This window comes from Gekko japonicus, unplaced genomic scaffold, assembly GCF_001447785.1.
Source record: "Gekko japonicus isolate JY-2015 unplaced genomic scaffold, Gekko_japonicus_V1.1 scaffold20, whole genome shotgun sequence".
Classification (NCBI taxonomy): Eukaryota; Metazoa; Chordata; class Lepidosauria; order Squamata; family Gekkonidae; genus Gekko; species Gekko japonicus.
This window is the reverse complement of record NW_015169172.1, coordinates 2,951,688-2,975,827: the sequence shown is the minus strand read 5'-3', so window position 1 is coordinate 2,975,827 and position 24,140 is coordinate 2,951,688. Positions and strand designations below refer to the sequence as shown.

The 24,140-nt window shown below is 41.9% G+C and overlaps 1 protein-coding gene across 1 annotated transcript in view; it reads left to right on the top strand.

Annotated features, from left to right (window-relative positions):
* Positions 1-14,039, top strand: part of LEPR (leptin receptor) — a 92,700-nt gene extending 78,661 nt beyond the window's left edge. The window contains exon 19 of the mRNA XM_015415786.1: positions 13,236-14,039. Coding sequence (XP_015271272.1) covers positions 13,236-14,039 — 804 coding nt within the window. The remainder of the gene's footprint in view (positions 1-13,235) is intronic.
* Positions 14,040-24,140: the final 10,101 nt, after the last annotated feature.

Genomic DNA, 24,140 nt, shown 5'->3' with positions numbered 1-24,140 from the left:
GAAGGGATTGTACAATATCTTGTGAAATATCTCTCACTTGCATTCTAATTTGCTCACATACTCAATGACATACACATGCACAATCTTGTGCAGTAGTCTCTATCTCCCCCTACTGTACCTCACGGAGCCATTTTTGAAATGAAGAAGCTGCTAGGTTCACTTCCTGAAAGTCTAGGTTGTACAATACCTTGTGTGCATAAAGTGCTGTCAAGTTGCAGCCGATTATAGTGACCCCAGCAAGGGGCTTTCGAGGCGAGTGAGAAGCAGAGGTGGTTTGCCATTGCATTCCTCTGCAGAGTCTTCCTTAGTGGTTTCCCTTCCAAGTATCAACCCTGCTTAGCTTCCGAGGTTTCATGAGATCAGACTAAACCATGCCAACTTCCCTCCTATACAATATCTTATACAAGCAGAAACACAAGTGTGTATATTAACTCAGTGCAAGCAGCTACTTTGGGCTTTATCTTGCATTGCCCCCCAAGATGGAATAAAGAGACAGAGGCAAGAGTTGGGTTAACTAACAGGGCTACTTTATTAACTGTCAATTACAACTGAAAAAACAGCAAGGGCAGAACAATGCATTGTGGGATGGTCAAGGCCAGGGGTCCACCAAGATCCCTCCCTTGCCATGCAAATAGGGCAAGCCAGCCTGCTCCGGGTGGGAGCCCCCTAATGTGGCTCACATATGGCCAGAAGCCTTCAGGTACTCACCCTGGAACTCCATCCACCAAACCACAAAACTCAAGGGGAGGATCTATCCAGGGCAGTCCTGTAGGCAGTCTGCTTTCCCTGCCCCGGGCCCAAGAGCTGTACCTGCGAGACCACCTAGACACCAAAGGGGGAGTGTCCGCTGGCACTCACCATTATGCAATCTATAACCAATACCACCCTGCCACCACAAAGGCCAAGTCTCTGCTTAGGCCCCTGCGCCCATAGGGAGGCCCAAGACCCCCCTGCAGCCCTTGCCAAAGGTCATCCAAAAGTATGTCCATACCCAACTCTGACAAATGTACCCCATCACTCCTATACATGCTGACGTTGCCAGCACTTATTTTTCGGTGAGGCAAAAACTGGCCCCCACCCCCTTCCAGAAATCTTTGAATCTCCCAATTGGCTTTGTGGTGCGCTCTGTCATTGTTCAAAGGGTTTTCGGCCCAACACCAGACCAAGTGGGGCACCCTGGCGGACCACACAATCAGTGTTTCTGGCCACCACTGCTTAATGATCTGAAAATCCGCCTGAGACTGCAGAATCAATGCTTTACCTTTAATCAGGCCCAAATCATTGCCGCCAAGATGAACAATGAGCACCTGGGACAGAGAACCAACCCTAGTCTCAAACAACAACTGCATAAGGCCAGGCCACTGCAAACCCCAGCATCCTAGCCACTCCACCATGGCTCACTGACTGAGGCCCAACTGTGAACTGCTGGGCATCCGCTGTGCTCTGTGTGCGGTCCAAAAAACAAAACTGTGCCTGCGGATGAGAACACTCTTCCTCTCATGCTGGCCAACAGGATCTGAAATGAAAGAACAGTAAACAATGGAACAGACAAGCACCAAAACCCAAACTTGGACGAAATAACCAGAAAATCAAGGCCCAGCCATTGGACACACATAAGCCTTGTAAGCTGCAGAATGCTATCTACCCACACACTGAATGTCCCAGGGAGAATAACCCATCGCAGCTGCTGTAGACGTGGCACCTATCCAAAAACAATGGGTACAAAAACGCACCGCTGACAGGCCAAGCTTATTCAAGGCATTAGAAGTGACCACGCAAAATTGGTGGTTCGTTAAGGGGCTGGTATCCTGATGGTGGAAGAATAGGCCACCCTCAAACCCCCAGATGGCCACATAGGCCGCCAACATGGAAACCAGGCACGGCTCTTTTTTTGAGCATTCACCCAATGTAAACACTGTCCCTAGCTACTGCTGGTCCGTTTTAGAGTACCACAAAGTAATGTAAGCCTTATCCCCAACTAATCGTAAACCCTGCACCGTCAGAGCATGACCTGACCTATCTGTTTATTACTGGGCCACTAGCTCACTTATTTTGAAGGCCTCAAAAAATGCGACCAGTGCAGCTGCATGAAACAAAGAGGCCTCATAAGGGGATTCACACACGTCCCTCCACTTAGCTTGCAGGCCCACAAGAACTGTGGGTGAAATAGGCTGCCTAGGGTCACTTCACATCCCAGCTTCCCGTGCCCAACCCTCCAACATTCTGCGAATCCGGAAATCTCCCCTAAACTCCGCAAACCCGCGGGCTTTGCTTGTGAAAGCTACCGTGACTAGAAGCCCCATTATGGTGCTAACAGCCAAACCCCTACCTCTTAACTCAATGCAAAAATGCAACAAGTGGTTGTGAAAAGTACGCAGACGGAGAGTGAGTTCAGCAAAGCGTACTTTATTCAGTCAGGAACAAGACACTTTAGCCGGCTCGCAGGCCGGCTTATATTCCCCCCAGAAACCGCCACCCCAAACACCCCCCACTTCCCAATAGGTTATTTACAGTGGCCGAGAGTTCCATTGGCTTCTCGGCCAGGAACCTAGCCCCCTAATTGGAGCGGGCTAGGATCCTCATAGTCCATTGTCTCTAGGAGCGATGCTCATGGTTGTCCCTGGACATGTCTGGACTTGTCTGGACTTGTCAGGACTTGATACACTACAGGTTGACTGGCACTGGCCATGAACTGGGATACCCTACCTCATCTCTAAACTCAGCCAACTGACACGGTCATAAGCCTGCTTCATGCCTGGAGCAATGGCTAACCTCATCGCCCTGTGTACCTCTGCCTTCCAGCCAACCAGAGCTCCAGTGGCATTTGTACCAGCTGCAACTTGGCTTCTGGGGCAAGCCGATGAAACCTCTCCATCTGTTTGTGTGAGAGAGTGTCAGCAACCCCATTGTCCACCCCCGGCACATGTCTGGCAAAAAACAGAATGTTGAGTTGCAGGCACCTGAGCATGGAGGCATGGACCAAGGACATAACCTGATGCGATTTGGATATGAATTAATGACCTGAATCACCACCAGATTCTCACACCAAAAATGAATGGTGTGATTGGCCAGATCACTTCCCCGCAACCACACCGCCACCAGGATAGGGAAAAATTCCAGGAAGGTGAGATCCCTGGTGAGCCCCGAGTCCACCCAGTCAGTGGGCCATACCTCAGTACATCACTGCCCATTAAACGAGTCCAAAAACTCTAGCCAAGTATCCAAATCTGCCCTGACACCTGCATTAAGTTGGATATGATTATGATTATGATTTATTAAACTTCTACCCCGCCCTCCCCACACGTGGGCTCAGGGCAGCTTACAAATGGTGAGGGAGCTGGATTCCCTTCATGGCATCACAAAGCCTGCGCAAAAAGGCGCGCCTGGGGGCCACCACTTTGCACGCAAAGTTGAGTTGACCCACCAATTGCTGCTCACGCAACATGGCTTTCTTTTTGCCTCTAAACTCCCTACCATTTACGCAATTCCTCCAACTTGCTGATGGGTAAATGGGAGGCCTGAATACGCGTGTCCAGCTCCACACCCAAAAAGGTCAAAACTTGGGCTGAACCTTCAGTCTTCTCGTGTGCAAGGGGCTGTGGGGAGTGGAAGCAAACGACAAACGGTGGACCAAATGGCCACTATGCAACCAGTCATCCACATTCAGTTGTGCTGGTGACATGACCTGCAGCCATAAATGGGGATGGATCTGATCCCACCACAGTGAAGTCTTCATGGCTGCCCTCATCCTGAACTCCTCATTGTACCGCATCCAGGCGGGGCCAGTGAAACCTGTGTAACCCTTATAAACAATGTCAAAATACTGAAACAAAGAAGCTGCCTTCCAGGGCTGCACCTTTGAAAGCACTCCAGCGTAAATTAGAAACCCAGCCACCCAATTAGCCCAGGTCCTATCCACCTTCATCCTCTTTCACTTTTCTTTTTCCTTATCCTCTGGGTCCTCCATATCCTTCTTCTCTAGCTTGCAGTAAAGAAGGGAGAAAACATCAATGTATTCACCCCTACAGATCTTTTCCCTGGTTGCTGGTAATAAGTGATCCCCAAGGGGGAGTGCCATATCCCCAAAAGCCAACAAAGCTGATGTGGGCACTGGTGCGTATGAGGCACCCCACAAGGATGGGGTACCCCCCAAGGGGTTATCGGCCCCATAGGAGACTGCCCAGGCATGCTGCCCCACGTTCCCTGAGGATCACACTGAGCATGATGGCTACCCTAGGGTTGATCGGGAGCCTGACCATATATAGGGGAAACAGGGCCAGTGGGCATGGGCCCCTGTGCCAACTGCTGCCCCCAGGACCCCCAAGGCCAGTTCCCCCCAGTGGTAAGGGTGTCCACAGACTTACCCGAAGGAACTGGTCTGCCAGCTGTGGATAACCCCTGCTCAGCTGCCACCTGCTGTTGCTGTGTGGAAGTCCCCGCTGCAGCACTGGTGCCATCATCCTGCTGGGCTGCTCCCTTGCCACCACTCCTTGTGGAAACCTGTGGTCTACTCTCAAGAAGAGACAAACGGGTCAGTACTTCAGCTTGGAAACACTTATTTGCCACTGAATGCATCTCCTCACACCCATGCGTTCCATCCCCGGTCCCTCCCCCATGGGGAGGAACCCCTGCAGCCTGATCCAGGGCATTCAGCCTATCTAATATGGCCTACTGAGCTATAGCCCCCTCTTTGTCCGCAGATGAGGACACAACGGGAACTGGTCTCTTGGTTGGAGCCCTGGGTGCAGGCTGCTTTTCTTTAAAGCATCCTGTGCCCTTTTTTGGTGCCATGCCACGGCCCCTGCAAAATGGCTGCCGAAGGCCCTAACAAAATGGCCACCAAAGGCCCACACGAAATGGCCACCGAAGGCCCTCACCAAACAGCCACCGAAGGCCCTCACCAAATGGCTGCCCAAGGCCTTGCCCAAAGACCACTCCACCAACAAGCTCTGGGCACCCACAGGGAGCAGTCCCAATAGAGTGTGGCCCAGCAGATTGCAAATCTCCAGGCCCCCACCACACAAGGACTAAGGGTGGGGAGGGAATGCCCACAGTGAATGGACCTGGCCCCCTGGCAACAGTGGCATGGCTGACTCTCAGTGCCCTCCCAAAGCTCCACACAAGGCCCTGAGTCTGCTGCTCCTGGCCGCTGAAAGGCCCAGGGGAACCCCTGCCCCACCAATCGACTCCCGACTTCAAGAGCCCAACAGCCTCCCACTGGTCTCCACCCCCATTCCCTGCCAGCTGCTGCCAGCTGCAACCCTGGCCACCACCGCACAAGGCCGCTCACAACCATCTGCTGCTGTGCTGCTGCGCCGCCACCGCAGAGTCCCTGCTCCACGCCACCCCGTGCTGAACCGCCAAAGAGGCCACCGCTGCCACTCGCTCATCCACTAGGCCAACAGGACCAATGCTTGGAGCAGCGCTGCATGGCTGCCATCCCGAGAACAGGGCAAAGACTGAGCTCCAGGGGGCGGGTTCCAGCCTTAAAACTCCGGCCTTCGCCTCCTCACTAAACACCCGGATGCAGTATTGCTGCAAAATGTTTCCCTTCCTTGCTGGGCTGCAAAGGTGGGTCCCCAGCCACACAGCTGCAAGAGCCAGTGGCCGGGGATCCAGATTTCCACTTGTGCAAGCACAAGTGGAAATTTTGTGCTGGATCCAACCCAAGTTCTGTTACTACATTGGTGGGATTATGCCATGGGTTCTACAGATTTCCATACAAAACAAACTACCCAGTCCCAGATCATTTGGGGGGAGTTCCAGTGAACATAGAGGTTTTCTTCAAGAACCTCTCTGCTTTATTGGAGTAGCCAACTTCACATGCTCAAAGATATGCACATTTGGTGCTTCCCCTTGCTCTGAATATAATAGAGAAGATCAGAAGGGTACCTAGGAGTGCTCTCAGGACTATGGATCTTGGTGAGGGTATTCAGTCTTCTAGATCTCAGTTTATTTCAATAGGACTTTGGTGCAGTTTTTGATTAATTGCACTTCAGTCTTTGGATACCACAAACTAATGTTGCTCCTGCAGTTTAAATTATGCTTTCCTAATTTTGACAGTGTGTACGATTTCATAGTTTGGCCTTAGCTGTCATAAATACTAAATTAAAGGTCTGACTGTTTGCACAGGATGGCTACTAAATATCAGAAGAATACTTGCTTAATATATATTTTTAGAAAATATTTTAACTCTTTTCTTAGTTTACATTCCCAGTGATTTTTTATTTCTCATCTTTTTAATTTTATTTCATTTCATTTAAACAGAGAGTGGACATTCTTTGAAGTCTGATCATATTCACTGCCCGCTGAATCATTGTGACAGCACCCAGACTTCCTATACAGAGTTGTTAGAAGAATTATGTATTTGTATTCAGAAGAGAGGAATTATTTACATATCATTTATCTGTTATCTTTGTTCATACATGATAGTGCTGGAAATAATTTTGTCCAAAACTTATGCTAAATGTATACTATTTTGAGAACATTTTCCATATTTCAGAGAAGACAGGGTTTGCTATTTGTAAGAGGACATGGGGTGGAAGTAAAGAAGACAGAGTTTGCCATCATTCATTCAGCTGCCCTCAAAAATTTCCTTTTAAAAACCTGTTTTAATTAATTTTAGCTGAAGTGGCTTGCAGGAATAGGACCGGAGAGACCGCAAGTGGTGTAGACATGGAGCCATTGATAATGTCATAGGATAGCTGGGAAATGGCCTGAATTTGCATGTAAGCCTTATATTTGCCAACCCTGGTTATAACAACTGGAAGTACCCATAACTTCCAGTGACATGCCAAGGAGACTTGCCCCTTTCTAAGCCCATTTACTTCAATAGACAGTCCTTAGGGTTGCACTTTAAGTGCCATAAAAGGAATAATATATTTTAATATCTAGCTGTTTTAATTCTGTAGTGTTTGCCTAGTTTCCATATGTTCATAAATTATTTTTTCTATTTGTTTTGCCAATGGAACAGCTACTTTGCAGTTCTATCAGTGGAGAGTGTTTATCATTTAGAACATAATGGATGAACTTCTCTAAACAATCACTTCAACAGGAGTACACTTGAGGGACTAAACAGTATACACCCCATAGAAGGACCACCTTTTATCATTCCAAGAATGTCTCAGATAAACTGTGTCCTAAAACAGTGGAAAACATGTGTTATGTCTTGAAGTAGCTACAACTCAAGGAGAGAATTATTATCAAGAAGAAATCGTTATTTAAGTTTGTTTAACACAGAGAGAGACATACACAAACTCTATTCAGTTCCTCAACATCAGGATATTGAAATGTTTGTCATTAGAAATTAATCTACAAGATAGAAAATACGATGTTCATTTGAACAACAGTACTATCATAAAATAATTGCACCATTGGGTCAATGGGCTTAGATGGGTGTAATTCTGCTTAGGATGGCAATGTAAAACTTCCAGATCAAAATTCCATATACAGTGCATTTCACATACAGGCATCTATTACATTTTATGCTCCTGTGATTTTTTTAGAGTAAGGAAATATTCCTTAAAAATAAAAGCTGTCCTTGTGAGATTAATGGAATCTATTCATATATCCCTGAGTGTTGAATTTAATGCAATAAGATATGCAAAACTGGCCACATATCTGTTTTGCTGCTCAGTGTTTTCATTTGATCTCATAGATGTTTAAATATCCAAATTACCACTATAAATGTCTAAATTGTTTCTGAAATGAAAATAATTATTAAACCCTTGTTTCCCTGATTATCTAATGACATCATAGGGAAATGTTTGTTTACCTATAGGATTCAAGAGACCACGTTTTTCTCTATATTGTGCATACATAAGTGGTTTTTCCCCCCTCATGGGTGGTTTTAATTGGTTCTGGCCCCATACTGCTTTGGATTTTTTTTGCTGATTTCTGCATGTGTTTTTGTGCCCAGTATTTCCCAGTATTTTTCTTCATTTTGGGGAGGAGCACTTTTACCCCTATCTGCTTTTTCAAACCAATTTAGAGTCACCTTTACTTTACTTTACTTTATTTTATTTATTTATTTACTTTCAGTTTATATCCCGCCTTGCCAGTGTAAACTGACTCAAGGCGGCTTACGCAAGTTAAAATGCAGTAAAACCAATAAATAAAATAAAATTACAATAAGAACAATTACAATAAGAACAATTACAGATGGCAAGAATTTCTGTACATGGTCCGATGGGGAGAGGCCGTCCAGCGTTGTTACGTAGGGCTGTAGTATGTTCAGTTTACAAAGGTTGTCAGTGGTGGCTCCTAATTGAAGGCCTGGTGGAAGAGGTCCATTTTACAGGCCCTGCAGAACTGTAAAAGGTCCCGCAGATAGTTAAGTTCATACCCAACAGTGACTGGCTAAAGGGTTGTCATGAGGTGATACTCTGATCAATGGTAGGTTGATCAGCATGCATATGCAAGAATTGCCATTTTCCTCCAATTTTCAAAGTAATATTGCTAGGGAGATATAAGAATGGGTTTGCCCCCTTTTTATATTGGTATTGAACATTGCCACATTTACTTTCCCACCCAAGGAAGGAGCATTTTTTAAAAAAACATTAATAAGAGGTCATTAAAACATGCTTGCAATTGGAGACAAATATTTCCTGGTATTTTTTAACACTCAACACTGATATCAATATAAGAATGTTTATATCAATATAAAAAGAAGGACATGTCCTCCAAAACCATCTTCCCACCCTAGCAATATAATTTTCTCCTTTAAACTAGATAGAAAGTAGCTCTCTTTACCAAAAGTGCCGGGTTTTACCAGAAGCGCCATCCCATAACCTGTTTAAAAAAGCTTTTTAACACCTGTAAGCAATATGTCTTCATATTGCTCTAAATGTGCGGAACTACAGGGGAGGGGTTTGCAAGCAGCTTTCATCCAAGGAGTGTTTTCTAAATGCAGTACTCTCACACATACATAGGTGCCATTTTGTTTTTCGGAAGCTTTCTATCTGTTTTTCTGTGGAGGAAAATGGCAATTCTTGCATATGCATGCTGATCAACCTACCATTGATCAGAGTATCACCTCATGACAACCCTTCAGCCAGTCACTGTTGGGTATGAACTTAACTATCTGTTAAGTTAACTATCCAATAGAAATACTTCTCATTGTGAGTGGTAACTCTGAACATTGGAGAAAAATTTCTTCCATGGCATTGAGAAATGCTATTTCTCACTTTTATGTTCTTTTGGCAGGAAAGCAAAGAATCTTCCCTCCAGTGAACTGATTTTAAAAAATTATGTCAGCCAATCCTCTACTGTGTATTCAAATTCAACACAATGTGAAAACCTCTTTCCAATCAACTTATTACAAAAAGGGAAGATGTAATGTTATGTTAGTATATCACTACAGTGCATGCACAAAGATTTAAAAAGAGGTTGGTACAGTGACACCACAGTGATGCCAATGATGATGATAGTACCCTCTCTCTATATTCCTGATTATTTCAGCACGTCCGGAAGAAATAAACTTACTCTGCACCTGAAAAAATGCAGAGAGGGGAGACATGCAGAATGACCATACCCAAGCCCGTTCTGATGCTTGAGACTTGATTTGCTAAGAAAACTTGTAATAAATCGAGCATACAAAAAATGTGCAGGCAGCAATCCATTGTCTTTACAATGCCAGTTATTTGTACTTCGCAGGCTGCAAAGGAGAGAAATTGGGATTAGTCTGCCCATGACCCATGGCAGTAGGAAGAATTATCCAGTAATACTGAATCTAGTTAGGCTTTTCCTTCTGAGTAACATTTAGCATTCCCAATCACATGTAAAGATACTCACATTTAGCAAAACACTTAAGAAAGAAGCAGCTCTGTTTAAAAGCTTGATTTTGGCTGCGGTCACACGTAACAGAAGCCACACAAGTGAGACGGAAAACAGCCGGAGTTTCCGGGCGCGATCTCACCAGCACATCTGGGAAGCGTAGCACTCCCGTGGCTCAACAGAGGCTTCCAGCCGAAACTGCGTGGCAAAAAACTAGTACCTTGGAGGTACTAGTTTCCGGAAACTGCGGGGCAAGGGCGGGCGTCTGATCGCGTTTCCGGTGGCATCCGGCGCCCGCCCATGTCCCCTTGCAAATAAGGTGTTTTTGTTTTGTCCAAGTCTCTGTGGATGCGCATGCGCACCCAACGGAGCATGCGCATTTGTCATGTACACAAAAATAAAAAACAGTTTGCCGCGGCGTGCGCTTCTTCGTTGTGCGCCGGCTTGTCCTATGATCGGCACCTCTCCCTTGCCATGGAACCTCCACGGTACCTCCACAGGACCTCCACAGGAGGTCTGATCACGTAACTGTGCAGTAGTTTGCCCCAGGGCAAACAGCCACGCTTCTCCTCTGCAGTTTCCTGCCAGTGTGACCGGGGCCCAAGTTATCTTTTCCTCCAGAGTGATTCTGGACACTTCTGGGTATTTGACTGTACCTGTTGGCCCTATTTTTAATTGTATCTAAAGAAAGTTGTAGTTTACATTTTTATGGCATCAGTAGTTTAGCCCTACAAACACTAACATGCTTCGATTTCCCTGTAAGGGCAGTTAAATTTTCAAGGATTTCCCCCCCCAGTCTCCATTACCTAGCATATGGGTACAAATTAAATTTTACATAATAGCAGCTGAATTCATACATGCTCACTTTGTACTTTTTTATAGACTTAAGTAAATTGCTGTAAAATATTTTCATGGCAATCATTTAATATTGGTTTGACAGCAAATGTTTTACAGCAACATTTATTTCTTTCACTGTGTGCACTTCTATTTTATAATCATAGTTTTCCTAGAAAACATCTTCAGTGTATCCAATTAAACATCTAATTCATATGAATTCACATTCTAATTCATAGTCATTTATTCATTTCAGTGTGCTTTATTTTGATTTGTGCTGGTTGGATTCCTCATTTAACTCTAGAGTTACAGCTTATTTATCAGAACTTTAGTTGAGCACACTGTAATGGTGTGGACAAATCCTACACTTCCTGCTTGACATTGGTTTCCTTCTTTGAACAGAACTGTGTGTAGGCACAATACGTATCCACATAGATACCTATTATTGCCTACACACCACCAGATCATCTTTGGTCCTGAACAGACAGGTTTTTAGATCCACACCTGGAGTGCCTGGCGGATTTAAAGGTCATGACCAGACAGCAGCATCTGGAAAATGTGCCTGTTCCGTGAGCATCCCATTTTGCCACATTTTAGAGCTGTACTTAAAAGATACTAGTTAAAATCTGGAGTTTTAGCTTCCCGATGGGCCAATTGTGGACTTTCCCCCATCTGATCATTCCAGCGCACAATCCTCCCATCGAGATGGTCTGACGTCAGAACATCCCGAGTGGGCACCATTTAAAAAAATTCTTAGCAATATGCATGTAAAATATGTGCATAAATACGCAACAGCCGCAGAGCTCCGCTCAAACGTTCCAGACAGTTTCATATTTCTAAACGGCCTGTGAGTTGTATGAACTGCATTAATTAAAAAGGTACCTAGAGAGAGGTACCACTAGCAGTGCTTTAACCATTCAATTCTGTGCATGCACGGAAAAACAAGTACACATTGAGGCACGGATGCACATGTGCAGATTTTTTTTAAAAAAACCCAACCGTGCGGCTCCTTTAGGTGGATGCCGTCTAGACAATCCACCGTGGCGTATGTGCACGGTAAGGGGAGCTGTCTGGTCATGCAACGCCAGATAAAAAAGATTGGGATCAAATTAGAGCCGGGCCAATTGCTGTATTAGCTGCCCGTCTCAATGCACCCTTAGTTTAGAATATACCTTGATTTGCATTATTCAGCCCTGCTTTTCGCTTCTCATGCCAAGTCATCCTCATTATTTTTATAATGTGTGTGTGTGTGTGTGTGAGAGAGAGAGTTTCCTGAGTTTCTTCTCTTCATCATGCCTTAGCAGCATCTTACTCTAGTATGACTAAGAATCAACAGTTATGGAAATTATTTTTCAAATGCTGATAGGGAAGCCATATAGTGGATATCTATGATTTCACCAACTACCCAGGAATTAGTTTACAGAGTTGGTAGCAGGTAAGGAAGTAAAATTTCACCACATTTTACCCAAATTTTGATCAGTGGAGAGTACTAAAACCACTATATACTAGCAGGCTGTGGTTTTCCAAAAACTGGAGGTATTTCTCCATCCACATTTTTAAACATTAAGAAAACATTCTCTTTGAAGTATAGGGCAACATGGCTAGATAGTTTTCACAAAGTTGTCAGGTGAGGAAGGCATCCCTGAAGTTGGTGGTGATAGGCTACTCCTGATAAACCCATTTACGAGAGACATGTAAATCAGCAACCAGTCTTTTGGTTAGAAGAAGTAAAATTGTGCATGTATGGTAAAACCAATGATGGAGCTAAACTAAGGTGTCCACCAGCACAAGGACTGCTCCCCATGTGTTGTGATTTTCTCATCTGCCTCCCTAAAGTGTCCCCTGAAATGCTCTTGGAGAGGGGGACCCCCCCCACCCAAGAGTAGGCATTTTGGGTTGCCATGGGAGGTGAAGTCAGGAACATAGTACTCTGTGGGCAGAAATCTTTGTGCCCACAGAGTGATATTTTCCAAGCCAACTTATCTTCTGGTGTACCATAGATCTTGTGGCCTAGGGCATTATACGGATAAGTCTCAGTCACTCCAGGCTGGATGGCTTTTGAATGGTCTTTGAGTCTTTAGAAGATAGTAATTGCAGCCAATTTTACATGTTGACTTGCTCCTTTAAAATGCTTCTGTAATTTCTATTTCCTGTTCTCATTTCTTTCGAAGGAAAGAGGCAATCCATGTGTACTTCCTCTTCATTGGTATAATGAAAGTCCTATATGTGAAGTATTCCCATTCAAAATAAATGTTTTTAACCAGTTGTTCTCTATTTTTCTTTATATAAGGCAATCAAAGACTGGATAGTACTATAAAAACTGCTATGGTTACCTTATCCATTGAAATGTATAAAAATGTTGGAAATAACCATTAATCCTTATTATTGTGCCTTTTTATCATGTATATGCATATTAATTAAAATAAAGCAAACAAGTTTATGATATATAAATGCAATATAGTAATGTAACTTCCTCCCCAACCACATGAGTTCATTTTGAAGTGCAAAATTAAGCATAATAAAATGGAACCCAAGTGTCTAGGTGTTTCCTTTTTCCTACCCTTACTTTCTATTTGATACAAGCCATAAATTGATAAATGAGCATTAAAATGTGTCTTGTCTTTTAGCCTGAAACCTTTGAGCATCTCTTTCTCAAGCACCCTGAAGCGCTTTCATTTGGTCCTCTACTTCTGGAGCCAGAAATAGTGTTGGAAGATATCACTATTCATAAAGCAATGAACAATGAAGACAAACAAGACTTGCTAGCTGTTGGCTCACTGTTTGCAACCATTCAAGACTTTGAGTGTGACTCAGCTTGCTCTAGTGGCCATTTCAATAGTGATAGTATTGATGCTGAAACCAGTGAAGGGGCTGCAGGACAATCTAATGTAAAATATGCAACTATTATAAGTAACTCTTTGTCAAATGGGTTTTATGAGCCACCAAGAGATCTAGACAGTCCTTTTGAAACTTGTTTTCTAGGCCATGATTCTTTAATTCCAGCTTCTTTCTCTAACAGTTCTTGGGCAATGGGAAGTCAAGCATTTCTGGTATTACCTGATGGCCATCTAGGCCCACCCAGAAAAATGGTGTCTGTCTCTGCTGCTTCATCTGAGGGCTTCTCGGAACCTTCAGACCAGGACAGACATTTCAGTGAGGAACACAGGCTACAGAGGAGCCTGTTCTGTTTAGGGATGCATTCAATCAAGAGAAGTGAAAATGACATCTTTTTAACAGAAAATTCAAATGTGATGTGTCACTTTCACACCAGTGCTCTTTTCAGGAGTATGAAATTTCCTCAAGATATGTGTTCTAATCTAAAGCCTTTAATCAGCAAATGTGAAACCTCCATTCAGACCTTTATACCATACATGCCACAGTTTCAGACACTGACAATTAAACTACATGAGACAGTTAGTAGCAAAACATAAACTACCCCAAAGCCCAAGCTACTTTTAATCATGCTATTAAAGTTCAAAATCCAGCAGGTGGGATACAAAAGCACCCTTCTACCACCGGAAGGTGACTTCTGTTGACTGAATGCCTGTTTAGTGTGAGGTATACATCACACTATAATATTGAGTAAGCAAAGTGGAAACTAAACCCCAATATGTGCTTGTACATGAAGTTCCTCAGCTTCTTGTACAAGTAGAAATTACTGTGCAAATTCTTGTACAAACTCTTGTGCAAGTGTTAGCAGACTGGCACTAGTGACTATTTTCCTCCTTGTGATATTTTTTTATGCATCCCAATGTGTTTTTCTGGCTAAGAAGCATATTGGAAGGTATTTTGCACAACAAATAGACCTGTTACTCATTGTGCAGATATCATGCTTTTTCAAGTGCAACAACCAAACATTTAGTACCTGAAGAAATGTGATTTTCCCCTCACCTGATAGCGCTACAGTGACATTTGTATAACATATGGCTGCATGAAAGTCATCATGGCATCTTTTGGATATTGTCTGAGGTGTCACTAATTTGATAAACAACAGACTCCTTCCCGAACTCTCTGTTACTTCTTCACTTGATGATTTTTTTTTCATTTTTCAAAATGTTTACATTTCTGCAGTGACTGTGCTCTTCCCTACTGTGCGAAGAAAGTGCAGAAAAGTACATTCAGATATTTAAATAAAATAAAAATTATCCCAACTCTTCCCTTTCCTCCATGGTTATGATTATTACTTTTGAGTACCAAAAGGTAAGTGCTTTGGTCCATAGTAAATGTGCACTGACATAAATTTATATAAACCTGTCTTCTACCCAGTTAGACCACCAATCCATCTAGCTTAGCACTGTCTATTCTACATGGCCATGGTTCTGCAGAGTCTGGACAGAGAAAAGTCTTTCCCAATATCTGAGAATTCTGGCATGCAAAGTATGTGTTCTCTTGAGACATCACCTATTTGAGTTAAAAGTTAATAAATATTCATGTATCTTCTTCTGAATAACATGTTGCTCTCAAGTCATTTAGTAATGTTAATATTTGAAATCTAACCTGAAAAGCACCATTGATTTCAAGGGAATTGTCACAGGATCTTATAATTAGCTTTAAGATCAAATGCAAACAAAATGCTTGGGAACGAATTGCTATGGCAAATTCCCCTCCTTTCAGTCTCTTGTGCTGTCTAAACCTTGAAGCAGCCAGATTTGGCACTGTGTAGGCTTTTGTCATGTCTCTTCAACCTCATGCACTAGCATAAATGTTTATGCTGTGCAAGGAATGAGACCAGGCCATTAACATGGATATGCCTGGCTATTTCTTCGATAATGATAAGAACCATACTGCATGGAGGTTGTTCTTGTGCAAATATACCCCACCACACACACAAGCACATTGCATTGGCACAGCCACTAATTATGCTATACATAGATGCAAAATTATTCACCCAGTGGCATCATGTTCTGACAATTTTTTTTAAAAAAAATGTGCAACAGTGCATGCCCACTGGTGTTTTTAGCACTAAATAAAAAGCATGTCTGCTGCTATAGTTTGAATAGAAAATTAAATGTAATGAAATCTTTTCTGCTAAACAAGTGACCTTTTAGGTTTTGTTCCTGATATAATACATATGCAAAGAAGTGACAACCTCAGGAAAAGGGGGTGTTAAAATATATAAAGTATTACAAGGCTTCTAGAAAATAGATTCAGGTGGGTAGCTGTGTTAGTCGGAAGCAGCAGGACAAAGTTTGAGTCTAGTGGCACCTTTAAGACCAACAAAGTTTTATTCTGGATATAAGCTTTTGTGTGCATGCATGAAAGGCTTCTATAAGGTATTGACTGGAGAAAAACACAAGGAAATTAACATAAAAGAAGTCTTGTAATTGGTTGAACGATTGAAGTTCTCCTGTTTTGCAATGAAAAATGTCTATGTAAATTAATACCACTGAAAATACAATCAAAAATGTATAGAGTTATCTATTGATTTAATATTTAATAGTGAAGCACCACTGCTTCAATTCTGTTTTTCAAAGTACAAAACTAACAGTGCAATCAATCCAAAGCAGAGTTACATTCACAACCACATGAAGCCTTATGCTGAATCCAAGCATCCTTCTAAGATTATTGACTCAAATCTATTTTAGAAGGGTGAAACTCTGTTTAAGATTGCACTGTGAATTAGATCAAAGTTTAAAATGGAAAACAGCTAAATATATATTTTCATTTAATCCTAATTAAACTGAACTTTGTGACCACAGACAAGTAACCTTCTCATCGTTCATTTGAATGTTATTCATACAGGAAATTGATTAGAAAATCTAAATAGTTTAAGCCCATAATTTTTGCAAATATCAAAATATTTGTATACAATTTGCATACAATATGTGTACAATTGAAATACCAGTCACACTTGAAAAGTACTAAATTATATTTAAATCCAATAATTTTGCATTAAATTGATATATTATTTCAACAAAAGTAACATAAACTTTAAAAGCTATCCCAAAAATCTTGAAAGAATGCAAGGTATTATGAAGTGCAATTTTTAAAAAAGTAAATGTCATTTGGAATTTTGAAACAATGTGAAATTTTTAGTGGTCTTTAGCTTTCAGATTATCAATGTGAGATCAAAATTGTCTCAAAATCAGACTTTTAATTGAAAGTCAACACAGCAACCCTCAAATGGTCTAAATATTGTGTCCATCAGCAGGTAGGGTCAGAGTAACGTAGCAGCACTATTGGTTTCAGACTCCTAAAGGGACCTCCAGTTTACATACTACACAAAGGCAAAATTAGCTTCTCTATTCCTAATAAGTGTTAATATATTTGCTAAAGGCCCGCTGTGGAGCTTTCCAGCTGACTAGAGACTGGAACTTGAATTTACTTACCAGTAAGAGTATGCTACAATGGAGTCCTTACACTTATTAGTCCACAGTATACCCATTTGAGATTATTGTTTACAGTTTAGTGGATATGGTAATCATTGGCATTACTTTGGGAATACGTTTTCTTGCAATTTTAGGCCAAGATCTAAAGGGCCATCGGAGGGGCCACAGCAGTTCTTCCATAGGGCTCCTCTATGACTTCCAGGAAGATGCTTCTAAAATCTGAGAGAGACTTGTTGTGTGTAACTTTTAAAACAGCACAAGGCAGTATAGAGTGAAAATAAGATTAGGGATGTATTCACATGTGTCAATAAGTATTTTGGGTTCCCAAGCTACATTAAGAACGAAGGATATTTTTACAGGAGAGCCACATATTGTCGGAAGTTGTTATTGTTGGATTATTATAATAATTCTTACTGTCTAGACAGGAAAATCAAAAGAGCTAAATGCTTACATGGCACAACATCTGTAAGCCCTATGTTTGCCCAGTATAGGGCTAAGCCAAGGGTGGTCATGCGATGTGTACAAAACAGTAGAAATTAAAATAGAAGGAACTTTGAGATGAGGTGACAATCTGCAAATCTCATTCCCCAATCTCCCCCTCAGGTTTTTCTAAACTCTCCTCTTCCCCTTTCCCCCTTTAACTTACTTTCAATATTTCTCTCAATAACTTGTTCTCAATATTCCTTTTTCTAGAAGAAGGTGCATGTAATCAAAATAGCTGAAAAAATCCACTTATGTAATAATTGCTACAGTCATAAAACAGGGAATTGAATGAATTTCACCATTATTGTCCTAACCCACCCATTAATTAGGTTTGTTTTATGTGTTTTATGTTTTTATATTTCATGCTAATTGTCACATTACAAAGCTTCTAGTAACGGATGAAATCAAAGCAGATACAAATACCCATTCAAAACAAACTGAAATCTATAGTTATGTTAACCTTTTTTTTTAACTTACATCTTAGCTTTATCTATCAAAAATCAGGCCAAACCACAACCTAACATATATTGCTACCAATGCTCCCTCTAAGCTGTGGAGTCTTGTGAGCAAAAATTCTACTTTGTGAGCTACTAAGTGAGTGATTTGGCTACTGCATAAATAAGTTTGCTCCGGAGCCATCCTTCCTGAGCTAAGACAAAAATGTGTGAGTCGCAGGCTGAGAGCCAGCTTGGTGTAGTGGTTACGTGCGCGGACTCTAATCTGGGAGGACCGGGTTTGATTCCCCACTCCTCCACCTTGCACCTGCTGATGTGACCTTGGTCAGTCACAAGCTCTGGCACAGCTGTCCTTGAAAAAGAGCCGTTTGTGTCAGAGTTCTCTCAGCCCCACCCACCTCACAGGGTGTCTGTTGTGGGGAGGGGAAGGGAAAGGACTTTGTAAGCCGCTCTGAGACTCCAAGTGAAGGGCGGGGTATAAATCCAATCTCTTCTTCTTCTTCTTCTTCTAAAAAACTGAGCTAGCTCACACTAACTCAGTTGAAGAATATATATGCCACAAAAATCTTTCTGGGATGTGTTATAAGTCAGGCCCGTTGTGTTGGTTGTATAAGCAGGAGACATGTCACCATAATAGCATGGACCGCATGGGAAAATACCATAAAACATCAATTTTTTATTTCCATCTCTTTGTACTATTCTGACCTTTTTATTAGCAACTTGATTTTTCTTGTTGCTGTGCCTCTGAATTCTGAGTGCTGTGCCTTACCTTTTTAAAAATGTTGCTTACCTAGTTGTGAATCTCTTACTTTTTAAAAATGGTGCTTACCTAACTGTGGATCTCTGAAATCCGGGTTAGGAGAATATAGTGCCCAAAGGATACACATATTTCTAGAGGAAAATCAAGATTTGGGTAGTCTTCAAATGGATGCTCTTTGAATACTTTTTGATGCCTTAGCCATATTTTGTCTTTATTTAACCAATAAGACATAAGTAAGTATCCCTTCAAAATTACTACCCACAGCTCACTAGGACTATTCCCCTATTGTATCACTCTTCACAGTGGGAATCAGGAGACTTTTTAGGAGACCTAACATTGCTTCTTAATCACCACCACCACCACCACCACCACCACCATCATCATAGTGTTATCCTAAATGACTGCTATAAACCCATTGACTTCAGTGCTTAAGATGGAACTGCCAATCCTGTGTTTTAACTGCCACCACCAATGAGAGAATACCTGCATTCTCAGTAGCTTGTTTCTTTATCTGTGGCTCACTCTGGTATGGGCAGGTAGAGTAAATATATACTACACCTCCTACACTGGTGATTAAATCTCATCCGTACTAGCTGACATTTCAGTCTTGTGCTTCATCACTATATTCAGCTCCCGTTAAAGTGGCAATACCTGCATATCCATAGCCACCATCCACTAAATTCTATCCGTGCCTCAACCTAATCTTTAGTCATTATTATAGCTAAGGTTAATGGCAATGTTGATTGGCATCTGTTGTGTAAGGCTTCACTTTCAATCTTGTTCAACAAACAATATCCTTGTGTCTTTTTTAGAGAACTGTAACACTGTCTTGGTAGTCTAATTGTCTGTGGAAGTGAGAAGAAGCGCCCCCCCCCCCAATACAATTGCAATTTTGCTGATAAACGACCTGAGGAGATTGATCAGGATTGGCAAATGAGCAGGATTCATGTGAATTTTTTAAAAAAACATTTGAAGAAACTGTGCGTGTTATGTGCCATCAAATCACTTCCAGCTTATGGTGACCCTATGAAGTAACGACCTCCAAAACATCCTGTCATTGGCAGCCTTGCTCATTGAAGGCTGTGGCTGCCTTTACTGAGTCAATCCACCTCATGAGAAAATGGGGCCACAGGAAACTAAAGTTTCAATCATTATCAGATAATATCAGGAAACCTGCAGTGAGAACCAGAATTTTTGTGAGTCGCCAATAAATTCTATCCTAAATCCCATGGAAGTTTTAAGTCATTAATTATAGTAAGAGGCACTTTGTCTGAAGCCCTGTTAACAAGAACACCATGCAGTTATGCCTGTGGTAAATCTAAGCCATGTTCTTTGTAATGATGCACATCTCTATTCTCTGAAAGTACCTTTGATACGCTTCTGAATAATTCTTAGAAATTTTATTCAGATGGGTTTTACTGTAGTAGGGAGGACTTAATAGAAAATGTAATACTTAGAGTAGAGTTCTGCTCACAAAATGTCACAGGTGAAGTAAATGAAATGCCAAAGCTATACAATTGAGACAATTGATTTTTACTGAATGAACACCAGCAGTGAGATTTGTCCACAGAAGGAAATAAGACAGTTGAAATGGTGAGGGGTAGGAGTTAAATTATATATTACACAGATAGATTATCTACCTCACAGTATCCATAAGGGCAGGCACATCTGCTTTACATTGTCAGGCTATTGATCCATATAGCACAGTATGTATTCTCTGATTGGCAGAGGCCTGGGAAGTATTCAGTGCAGGTCTTTCTTTGCCCTGCTGTATGAAATACTTTCAGCCAAGTATGCCAGGGATTGGATGTGAGGTTTATACTGAGCTATGGATTTCATGTTATAAATTGTGTCACAGGTATGCTCTATACACCACCCTTTTTATTTTGCTCATGAGGTGCAGGAGATCAATGGTTACATAAAAGAGAAATAGTTAAAAATAATGTCCCACCCTAAGAAGGTAGAGGAATTTCTGCATGACAGGCTTCTCCTGACCCAAATAAAGTCATCTGCAATCTTGTTCAATAATTTGAGAGCAATGCTCTTAGGATGCTTTTCCATGTTTTATTCTGAAGGAGAAGGTACTATTAACCCTCAAAAGGAGTCTTGTGACCCCTTAAGAGGCATAAACTTTCATGGACAAGAGCCCATCTCAATAGATTCATGAAGTGTATCTTCACTAAATGATGGTTTATTGATCAAAATATACATAGATCCTTCTGCTTACATTCCTTCACCCCCACCGTATGAATGTATGTATATGTTTCAGCTGCAGATACACACCATGCATCTGGTGAAATGGGTTCCCATCCATACAATCTTCTGCCACAATAAATCTGTTACTGTTTATGGTGCCTCAAGATTCCTTTTCATTTTTTTACATGTTTCGGTTGCAGAACTAATTATATAACACCATGCTTCAGTTGACATAATAGCAGTCGGAAACTGGGAAGAGCCTGAACAGGAGTTTCAGTTACGATCAAGGTTTCGCCAGACACCATATTTGGGTGTGAGAAGGATTCTTTCCCCAGGTCACATAGTCTAGTGACTCTGGGGTCTTGGGAAGGGTTGCATCTATCCTTCCATTGGAAATGGTTTGTCTAGCTTGTTTGATTCAGTGGTAACTATTGGGTCACCAGCAGGCATTATTTTCAGTAAACCTCCTTCCTGTTAGTGGCAGACTGTGAATGGACTGATTTTATTGGACAGTTGTTAAGTTGACTTTTTGAGGATAGGTGAGATGCCTGTAAAATAGTCCTTTCCAGCTTCAGTTCTATAACTTTCCAAATGCTTTGCCATACTATGTTCAGCGAGCATGCCTGACATAGATCTATTCTTGTGTTGGGGTTCTGGAAAATAGGAATTGCTGTGTCCACCATTGTTTGCGTTGCTTGTTTAAATTAATAGAGCACTGGACTTAGAATATAATATTTGGATAGATTTCTATTACTTTCCAGTACTTTCAGCATCCACCAGATCTCTGCTACAACTGTAAATGTATTCTGCACATTGCTATAGACACGCTAGCATAAAAAATATGTTAGAAGAGATTTAATGGTTTAAATGTCCACCTGAACCTTATAGACTTATAACACCTGTTCAGCTGGATATGCAAACACACTTGAATGTTCAACACTGAAAGTCCAGTTATGGTTATTCTTTTGCAGCAAAAGCAACAGATTGCCAAGTGACATTTTGAAGACTAACAAATTGAAAACCCTGAGCCCTCATTGTATACATGTACAACTTTTGGCAAAAAGCATTACGGTTTTACTCATCGCAGTGAGTGTTGTTTTTTAACAAATTTAGCATGGCACAAGCTTTTATGAGCATAATCCAGGCACATTTGTTAGTTTTTAAAATGCCACAACACACTGTGTTGTTGTTAATGAAATTATGGTGCCTTGTTACAAGCTGTATTATTTCTCATTGACATAACTTCCAAAAACTTGGAATATTAATCACAGTTAAACAGCTGGTCACCATACCATGATATAGAAACCCAAGAAACAGAGGAGGGTGAAGGCGTGTTGGTGAGAGAGACCAATGTATGAACTGTGATTGGCAAAGAAAACTCCACTGGGATTAGTGGTTTAGGACCATACAACATGCTGACATGCAGAGAGTAGTATGGTGTCTAAATTGCACATATATGAGTGTGTTTTGTTCAGGAAAACTTCAGGGCAGGTGTTAATGGTAATTTTTAGCCCATCCCTTCTTACTAATACCTCAGCCATTGCTAATGCAAAACAGGGTTGATTTTTTAAAAATTGGCTGCCAATACAATTGTTTTGCTGACATGTTATTTATCCAGGTTACACTTGAATACCCAACAAGGTGAGTCATACATGATTTTATTTAAAATATTTCTATAGAGCCTTTGTACTAATATATTTCATGCAAGTTACATCCATGATATATTTCTGGTTACTTTGAAGAATATAATTGAGACATCTTGAATTCACATGTGCTGTTTACTATTATGAGTCGTTTGAGGCTAAAATATTATGTATTAATTTAACACACTCTATTTTTAAAAACTGTGATTGGTATAAATACATAGTTGCTTTTTTATGCATTTTGTGTCAATAGAACTGGAGTCTGTTAATTGCTCACACTTTCTGCTTGACTATTCTCAGTATTTGAATGTAAATTCTTTTGGAGCTTTATTCCTGCCAGAATTGCTGGGCTTTGAACCATGGTTGCTGGAGTGTAAATTTGGGTCATGCTCTATAATACTTGCCAGAGTACTTTTGTATTTATTTTTGTGAATAAAATGCTTAATGTTGAGGTTATATTTTTGTAAGTTTTTGTATCTTGCTTGGTGTGAAATTTTTGCTCATCATTTGGAACAAAAAACACCTCAGGGAATTACAACAGATAACTTGTTGCTTCTTTTTGCTGATAATAAATAAGAAACCCCGCAGGGATCAGTACTCGGTCTGATGGTTTTTAACTTGTTCATTAATTATTTGGAGTTGGGAGTAAGCAGTGAAGTGACTAAATTTGCGGATGATATGAAGTTGTTCAGGGTAGTGAAAACCAGGGAGGATTGTGAGGCACTCCAAAGGGATCTATCGAGGATGAGTGAGTGGGCATCAACATGGCAAATGGGGTTCAATGTGGCCAAGTGCAAAGTGATGCACATTGGAGCCAAAATCCTAAATATAAATACACGTTGATGGGGTCCGAACTGGCAGAGACTGACCAAGACAGAGATCTTGAAATTGTAGTAGATAACTCACTGAAAATGTCTAGACAGTATGCGACTGCAATTAAAAAGGCCAATGCTATGCTGGGGATTATTAGGAAGGGTATTGAAAACAGATAAGCCAATATCATAATGCCCCTATATAAATCAATGGTATGCCCTCATTTTGAATACTGTGTACAGTTCTGGTCACCACACCTTAAAAAGGATATTATAGCTTTGGAAAAAGCACAGAAAAGGACAACTAGAATGATACAAGGGTTGGAACACTTTCCCTATGAAGAAAGGTTAAAGTGCTTGGGGCTCTTTAGCTTGGAGAAATGATGGCTGAGGGGTGACATGGTCGAGGTTTATAAGATTATGCATGAGATAGAGCAGGTAGAGAAAGAGGTACTTTTCTCCCTTTCTCACAATACAAGAACTTGTGGGCACTCAACAGGGGCGTAGACTTTCCAATTTCCCGGGGGGGGCTGGGGCTGGGCACAAGACAGTGGTAGAACCTCCATGGACAATATAGTCTTCATCGCACCGTCCGGGGCGCAGCCCGCTCGCCATGGTGAGGAGCAGGAGGCGGCGCTGCGGAGGAAGCCGCCGAAGCCGCGTGGGATGGGTGGGGGGGGGACGGAGCTGCCGGCTGCAAAGCGCCTGGATGCGGGGAGAGGGGGGAGGAGGAGGAGGTGGAAGCGAGCCCCCCCCCCGCTTGCCTTGCGCGCAAGGTGCCGGCTGCGCGCCCGCGCAAAGAAGGGGACGGACCTGGACTTGCGCCTCCCACTTTCCTGGACTTACAACTTTCG